The sequence below is a fragment of the Petaurus breviceps genome, unplaced genomic scaffold (genome assembly GCF_028583685.1).
Source record: "Petaurus breviceps papuanus isolate PSGF00001 unplaced genomic scaffold, PetGlider_PUasm1.0 175, whole genome shotgun sequence".
In the NCBI taxonomy this organism is placed as follows: Eukaryota; Metazoa; Chordata; class Mammalia; order Diprotodontia; family Petauridae; genus Petaurus; species Petaurus breviceps.
In genome coordinates, this window is record NW_027185764.1 from 26978228 (window position 1) to 26987078 (window position 8851).

Sequence of the window (8851 nt, forward strand, 5' to 3'; positions counted from 1 at the left end):
ATAGATAGATAGATAGATAGATAGATAGATAGATAGATAGATAGATAAATGTGACTTAGTACAAAGGGGAATCTAAGGATGTTCCAAACTTAAATCATATAAAAGAATAGCTGAAATTGACACTGAATGTAAAGAAACACATCCCTTCCCCATTCCAGACAGAAACCTTAGTAAATGAGTTTAACAACAATGAAGATGATGGAGTACTCAGCAATAAGGTGAAATTTAACATAGGCAAAATTAAAGTTTTACATGTGGATTCATTCAAATAGCCAACATCACAAGTACAAGATTGGGGAGCCATTGCTAGACCACAGTTCATTTGAACAGAACCTGGAGATTTTAGTAGATCATTAAGTTCAAAAGCAGTACAGTGTGATGTGGTGACCAAAAGAGCTAAGCAACCTCAGTGTGTGCCTCAGTGATCCAGTATCTAGGTCTAGGAAGTTGATAGGAAAACTGTATTCTGGCCTAATCCCACTACATCTGGAGTACTGGGTTCATTTTTTAGACATTCTGAGAAGTACTTTGACAAGCTAGAGAACATTTGGAAGAAGGGAGGGGAGGGGAAGAAAAGAAAATATCTATCAAGAGTCTATAATGTGTCAAGCACTGTGCTGCTTTACAAATATTATCTCATTTGATCCTCCATAGCATTCATTTTACAGTTGAGGAAACTGAGGCAGGAATAAAGTTACTTGCCCAAAGTCTCACAGTTCTGAGGTTGGATTTGTTCCTAATATCAGGCCCAGCAGTCTATCTACCTAACTGGAGTGTAACCATGAAGGGTCTAAAGATAACAGGATCTACTGAAGAAAATGGTGATGTTTAGCCTGAAGAAAAGAAGACTTAGGGAGAAGGTCAGAGTAACTGTCCTCAAGTACTTGAAGAGTTGATGTATAAGCAATGGGGAGAGTTTCAGAGAGAAAAATTTAGATTTCCTATAAGAAAAAAAATCCTAACAATTTAAACTTTGCAGAAGTGGAATGGATTGCTTCAGGTGGTAGCGGAATGCCCCTCATCAGAGGTAATTAAGAAATCACCAGGCAACCACTTGTCATTGATGTTGTAGAGGAGATTTATATTCAAGTATGGATTGGCCTAGAATGGTTTCTGGAATCTCTAATAGTCAACTGTGCAATTCTCTGTGTGTTCCCAAACAAAGAACAAAAATAATCCAGGTCAAGTCACTTCTCTCATGTCCTTCCAGATTCTAACAGCTTAAGGGAAAACATAATGGCATACCTTTTGGTTCTACCATTTGCTGACTTTAAAAATGGGAACAGACCAAACTTGTAAAGAAGAACATCACAGTGTTAGGGGTCTTACCTGATCTATCAGCATGCAATTTGCATAGACTTCATCACTGCCATTGAGCATGTTGGAAAGTCGAGATGTAGCAAGTAAAGTTGATGAATTTTTAGATTTTTTGAGAACATCGAAAGAGTGGTGTCGTTCTAAAAGGGGGGGAAGTAATATATAAAAAATAAATATGTAAATCATTTCCATTGGTTTCTCATTTTCTCCCCTCCTTTATACTATTATTAAAATTAAGTTCATATTTATATTGAGCATTGTACTATAATATTTTATCTAGAACAAGAAAACAATGGACGTCAGCAATACCCAGGGAATAAATCATTCTAGAAAAGCAACTTTTCCAGGTAGTTTAGTGTTTACCCATTTACATTCCTTTTTATTTTAATGGCAATTAAAAATTAGAAATTTTATTTTAATGGAAATATTTCTAAAACATATTGCATACTCACTTGTCTTTTAAAACAGAGCAGAATAAATATAATTGTTTCTTAGTGACTAAAGGGCATCATTATGGACATTACCTACTATACCATGATACTGAACCTATTAATGGTTACATATAGTTGCCCCTACACTAAATGGTCCCAGATTGCTCTGTCCTTTTAGTTATATCTACTGTTCTTAGTTTTTCTGTCTTCTTTGTTACTAAGTTGGCAGCTATCACTTTTCACTGCTATAAACCCGTTTTCTTACCCCCCCCATATAACATGTTGCTTCTAATCTAATTGAGAGCTTAGAAACTACCTAACTAAATTTGTTTGAAGTTTTTACGAAGGACAATAAAAATAAGCTCTAGGTGGGGACTCTCTTACAATACAACTAATTTATATGAATCTTTGTGTGACATCTTTGTTTGGAGACATTTTTAACTCGATTCCTTGTTTTCAGCCACATTTAAGAGAGAGGAGATTCTGGATAAGTAAAATGCTGTCTTAATAATAGAGAATCAGATTTAAATATAGGGAGTAAAAATAGTAGTAGTAGTATATAACTCTGACACAAAAATGTTCTGGGACAGATTTCTAGACTAGCTAACCAGTATCTAAGAAGGCAATGTGACTTGGTAAAGTGGCTATTAAACAGAATGCCAAGGTCTGCGGGCTTTCTTCCCAGCCCTGACATGTGGTTGTTGGATCTCACTGGCCTTAGATTCTGTGTCTATACTAGTTTTTCTCCACCCCATCTAAGCTACTAAAATTAGAATCACATGTAAAGTGCTCCAAAATACTCAAGAAAACACAGCACACACACACACACACACAAATATTATTTTCACCAATATATAATTGTCTTTGTTATAACATCTAATACCTTTCACTATAACACAAAGGCAATATATTATTCACAATTATAATTTTGTTATAACTTACTATACAGTCTGATTCCAAATACACAAAAAGAAAAACATGTTGACATGTTCTGAAGTATTAACATAATTTCCCATTTGTCATTTTAAAAGCAACTATAAATATATGGACATGACTTTTATAGTAAAATTAATCTGGACAAACTATTTCACATCACATTGCATGTTTATAAGCTGACAAAGTGCTAAAAATCCTGACACTTTTGCCACAAAACTGAGCTATTTAATTATTAACCACTTTCCTATTGTTACCATATTAAGTCAAAGTACTAATTAGAATGTCCCAGGAACCAGTAAGATATAAAGAGAGATTCATTCATGTAATACATACAACATATTTTTTTCATTAATAAACTTTTTAAAAATATATATGAAATGGCATTTTCTTCTGAAATGCTCAGCGAGGGCTTTGTAGTCTCACCTATGAAACTTCATTGTCTTACTTCAGCAAAGAACAGGGACCTAGAAATGTTCCTTATATAAAGAATATGCCACCTAGCTTCATATTCCCTTCCAAGGAAGAAAATCTGTCTGGTCAGAAGTTACAGAGGAGGCCCACAAAGGTCAGATCAGTGGGAGCAAAATAATCTAACTGGCAGAGCTTGGCCAGTTACTCTAATTTTTGCACCATTAATCTGATTATCTGAACAATGGCAATGAATGGAACTAAAAGACTCTGAACTGGCCATTCTGAGGCTTAGACAAGACTAAAAAGAGATTGAAAAGATGAGACTCAGTGGCATAATTGTCATGCTGTTTTTCAGTAATTCTTTCTCTGAAGCAATGCCACTTGTTTTCAAATTTGCTTGGTTTCAACTCCACAAACATCTTGCCTCCCCCAGGATAAGCTCATCACCTGAAATCTCATCACCTTAGAGACTGATTCAACTTTGATATTCAGCATTCTCAGGCTCATACTCTGATTGGAGGGCTAGCACAGGGGTGGGTAACCTGTGACCTCAAGACCACATGTGGCCCTCTAGGTCCTCAAGAGCAGCCCTTTGACTGAATCTAAACCCCTTAATAAAAGAATTTGTTCTGTAAAACTTAGATCGAGTCAACAGGCTGTAGCTGAGGACCCAGAAGGCCACATGTGACCTTGAGGACACAGGTTCCCCACTCCTGGGAGGGGGGATCAATGAACTCCCCCAAAGCCTCTCTTCATAGAAGGTTCAGACTTTTTCAGCTTAACTTCATTTACCATCAGCTGCTCTGTTTGGTTTCCACTCCATGAACATCATGAACCATGCAGGTACCCATCCCCCCTTTTCACAATATCCTTTTATATGCTGTCTTTTCCCATTAGATTGTAAGCTCCTTGAGGACAGAGACTACCTTTGTTTTTCTTATTTATATCTCCAGTGTTTATGTCAGTGCCTGGAACATAGTAGAGGCTTAATAAGTGTTTATTGACTATTTAAGGGGAAATGCTGCCCTAGAGATTACACAGGGCAACAAGATCAAGATATCTTCATGCTACTTTCTATTACTCTCAAACTATATGTATTCAGGCTTGCAATTTATTTTTTACTGTTTCCTCAGCAACAAAATGAGCACAATACTTGGCATCACCAGCCTAATTTCAGGGAGAGATCTTATAGTATATATGTTTTAAAGGACCCTCCCAAATCATTAGCCCTAAAAAAAAGGGAATACAAACCAATAACCAAAAAGGATAAGGTTGTTAAATATGCAGAATCTCCTGCCCAGTACAGTGAGAATTCCACCCAAAATAGAACATGTATAATATGTATTATTAATATACAGCTTTCAAAACTAGCCAAATCATGTTTACTTGGTTGGGAAATGATCTTTTGGATTATGAAATAAGTGGCAGATGCATATACTTCAAGTGTCTGATTTCAGTGGTAGAAATCACACCCCACTACTAGAGACCAGACTATTTGAGGAAGAAACTCAGTTGTTATTGCTGTTTTTTTTTAATGTGACCTATAGAAATTTTTTAAGAAATTAAGTTTTATGACTTTCAATATGCATCATATATTTTCAGCAACAAACTTGGCTAACAAATTATTGCCATGCAAATTTCCAGGGTCTTTTTTGGTGGACAAATAAAAACAATTCAAAATTAATGTATTCTATTTAACTAAACTCTATTAAGTGTCTAACATATGCAGCAGGGTGTGTGACTGCTGCATGAGATACAAAATTTAGATAAAACATAGTTTCTGCCCTTGTAGAGTTTTCGGTCTCCTAGGAGGACACATATCATTTTTTCAATTATAAATTTAAAAGCTTGTTTTCTAGAAAGTTAAGCATAGTGAATTATTTATTTACATAATGAATCCATAAATGTTTAGTAAAAAAATAACATTTTTATAGACAATGAAAAATAAAAGAAACTTCATCTCCCTTCTTGTCTGAGTTATCATAAATTCTCAACTAGGGTCATAGGTTTTACTGTATTATCGGACTTCAAAGAATAGAGCTTCAAACTAGTACTTAGAGCTTCAACTGTTCAGAAAAATTCAAAGAGACAAAGAACCCTTTGCTGACATGGAAAACAGAAAGATGGATGGGATTTTTCTTTAATTACTCTTTTGGGGGCGGGGGGGAGGGGAGACAGTTGGGACTAAGTAACTTGTCCAGAGTCACACAGGTAGTGTCTGAGTCTATATCTGAACTCAGGTCTTCCTGTTTCCAGGACTGGTGCTCTAACCACTGCACCACCTAGTTACCCCTTTAGTTACTCTTTTTAAAAAAAGAACTGATGATGGGGCAGCCAGGTGGCACAGTAAGAGCACCGGCCCCAGTGTCAGGATGACCTGGGGATCGAATCCGGGCTCAGATACTTAGCACCACACCCAAAAATAACTGGCTGTGTAACCTTGAGCAAGTTACTTAACCCTGACTACTTTAAAAAATAAAATAAAAAAGAACTGATGTCTTTTGCTTCACATTAATTAATAAATAGCTCTTACCCAATGAGTTTTCACTTTTAACAAATATTAAAAAGAAAAACAAAACAAAACAAAACATTTGGTAAAAATTAACCAACTTATGGATGTGATCTTTTTCATTCAAACCTCAGTTTGTATAAAGACATTTTTTAAAATGCATCCTAGTCTGCCAGAAACTAGGTATAGACCTATATCTTACACCATTTACCAAGATGAGGTTAAAATGACCTAGATATAAAGGGAGATACCAAAGGTATATTTGAAGAACATGGAACATATCATCTATCAGAATGATTGGTAGGAGAAGCATTTATGAATAAATAAGAGACATAAAGTGGATAGTTTTGATTAAATTAAATTAAAAAGGGTTTGTACAAAGAAAATTAATGTAGCCAGGATTAAAAGGAAAAAAGAAAACTGGGAAATATTTGTAGACAGTTTCTCAAATAACGGTCTCATATCTCAAATATAGAGTGAACTTTGTCAAATTCATAAAAAAATACGAGTCATTCCCCAATTGATAGTCAAAGGATATAAACAGGAGGATTTTTTGGATAAAGAATTCAAAGTCATTTATAGTGATATGAAAAAGTTTGTTCTAAAATATTCATAGAAACTATTTTCCAGCTCTTTCAGCAAAGAGCTAGAAATTGGGAGGATGGCCATCAGTTAGGGAATGGCTAAACAAGCTGTGGTATATGATTGTGATGGAATATTATTGCACTATAAGAAATGATGAGCAGGTTGATTTTAGAAAAACATGGAAAGACTTACATGAAATAATAAAGTGTGAAATGAGCAGAAACAAGAGAATGCTGTATACAGTAACAGCAATAATATTCAAAGGATAACTGTGAAAAACTAAGCTATTGTGAGTTTCATAAATATTCAAATCAACTACAAAGGACATATGAAGGAAGATACTATCTACCTCCAGAGAAAGAACTAATAAATAGAAGTGGGCATAGTATGAGCTTATGTGTCTGTGTGTGTGTATGTGTGTGTGCGCACACGCATGTGTGTGATGGTGGTCTTCTGTAGTGTGGGGGAGTGCAGGAAGGAGACAGTTTAAAACTTAGTTTTGTAAAAAATAAATTAAATTAAATTTTTAAAAATGCATCCTAAACATTGTTATTTTAATATCCCAGTAACTAGGCTTGGATTTCCACCAAACAAAAGCTGTCCAATAAGCTAACAAGAGCTATCTCCAGCAGCTTACAAAGGAGTTAAGACATTATGTGTGGGATTAGCACTGAAACACTAACGAGAAAATGAAAAGTCAAACAGAAGCATCATTTATTTCTTGAGAACAAATGAGAGAAAAATAAGATGCTTTAACATGATTTTGTGGATCATAGCAGAATGCTGAGAGGAAAGACAGTAACATCACTGAAAGAATCCTAGGATCCTTTTTTTCATGTTTTATGGTCCATTGCTTTACAATATATTGTAACTAATATTGGTCTCCAAACCTTTTTAATCTTGTAACTGTATCAGTGGAAAAAAAATGTATCACCCCCAATAAATGAATATTTACATACATTTAAACTGTATACGTATACCGCTACATAAATGACTGTGTTGTAGTTGTTCAAAATTAAAAAAAAAACATGCAAAAAGGATGAGATAAAGATCAAATAATATTTAATCCTAGAGTTATTCAGGATCCCAGGGTAGTGACATGCACTCAGATTGGCGATCTAGGTAAATAGCTTTGGCAGGTGTGTATGGTGGATGGATTGAGGGGAAAATGCAGTAAGGGGGAAAAAATCTATGATGAGGCAATTAGATGAATGGGAGTGTTGGCTATATGAATAGGGAGAAGGGGACAGAGGCACAAGAAATGTCATGGAGGCAGAAATAATAACAGCTGGTAACTGAACAACTATATGTGGAGGGTGAGAGTAAAGATCATAGGAGGAAACCAAGATTTCAAACTTGAGTGACTGGACTTAGAATAAGAAGTTCAAAGCAGGAATAGGTTTGAGGGAAAAGATAATGTGATGAGAACTGATCACCACCCACTCGTACCTGTTTATCAAATGCTATACTGTCCTCTATGGAAATACTCATTGGCTCCTGTACCAGCACATGCAGAGGCAAGCCTTCTGAGGGTGCTTGTAGCAAATCAAGGAGGCAGAGAGGATACACTGGCAGAGAGAGATTTGGCCTTCATTGCTTCCGGTGTCAATCTCGGTCCTAGTTATAACCATACTGAGTGACTGAAGCCCAGTAGAAAAATGGGAGCTTCCATAGCCACAGGAGGAGGGGACAGAGAAGGGCACAGAACAAGAAGTTCTGGATAATGGGTAAAGAATATGGTCTAGTTTTGTTGGAGAAAAGTCTGTGGAAATTAGGGTAAGATATGGCTCATCTTCCCCCTCTCTTGTTGGTTGATCATGTGCCCCCTGGGGTCATTACATAGTCCCCTACTATGGTACCACTGATCTGTGCAACCATGTAAGAGGTCTTCAAAACAGACCATATTTATCTGCATTTCACTTGCTGCTCCGGATGATCTGGTTAAGTAAGGTGGTATAAGGGAGACAAATATATGCTTTGTTCATGGAAGGCAGGGGAATTACTGCTGGCAAATCTGAGTGACAGCACTGAAGATGCTTTCCCTCTGTTTGTTTGAAAGAACTAGTCAAGCCACAAGAAATGGAACAAGACTACCTAGAGGTTAGAATCTCACAACATGATACAAAGATTTTAAATAAAAATTAACAAAGAGGCTACAGCAATAGACAGACAGATAGGCAGGCAGACAAACAGACAAATAGGTATACACATATAAGACTATGCAGTATAACCAAACTGATTTGTCCTAGGAATGCAGGATTTGTTTGATATTAGGAAAACTGTAAACATAATAGATTATATTAATAATGATAAAATATATGATTTTAACACAATTCAATATCTATTTCTGTTTTTAAAAAAAAACACCAAAAAACACAGTAATGAAAATAAAAGTCAAAGCTTGTCTTTCCTCTATGGAAGTAAATGCTATTTAGCTAAAGGGAAATGTCCCCTCTCTCAATGTTTATGTCAACAGATATAGAACAATGGAGAGCAGCAAGTTGACTTCTAAGGAAAAACACATTAGACAGAAGTCAGTGAGGGACAGAAAAATTAAAAAGGAAGAAAACTGAGCAAGGGAATTTGAAGAACAGGGAAAGTTTGCTCCTAGCAAAAAACTCTTTATTATTATATTCCAATGATGAGTTAAGATAAAAAAAAA

At 35.7% G+C, this 8851-nt stretch overlaps 1 protein-coding gene across 8 annotated transcripts in view; it reads right to left on the reverse strand.

Moving 5' to 3' along the window:
• Positions 1 to 8851, reverse strand: part of ARHGEF28 (Rho guanine nucleotide exchange factor 28) — a 397204-nt gene that overhangs the window by 129028 nt on the left and 259325 nt on the right. For all 8 annotated transcript variants that reach the window (XM_069084950.1, XM_069084951.1, XM_069084948.1 and 5 more), the window contains one exon: positions 1330 to 1457. In XM_069084950.1, coding sequence (XP_068941051.1) covers positions 1330 to 1457 — 128 coding nt within the window. The remainder of the gene's footprint in view (positions 1 to 1329; positions 1458 to 8851) is intronic.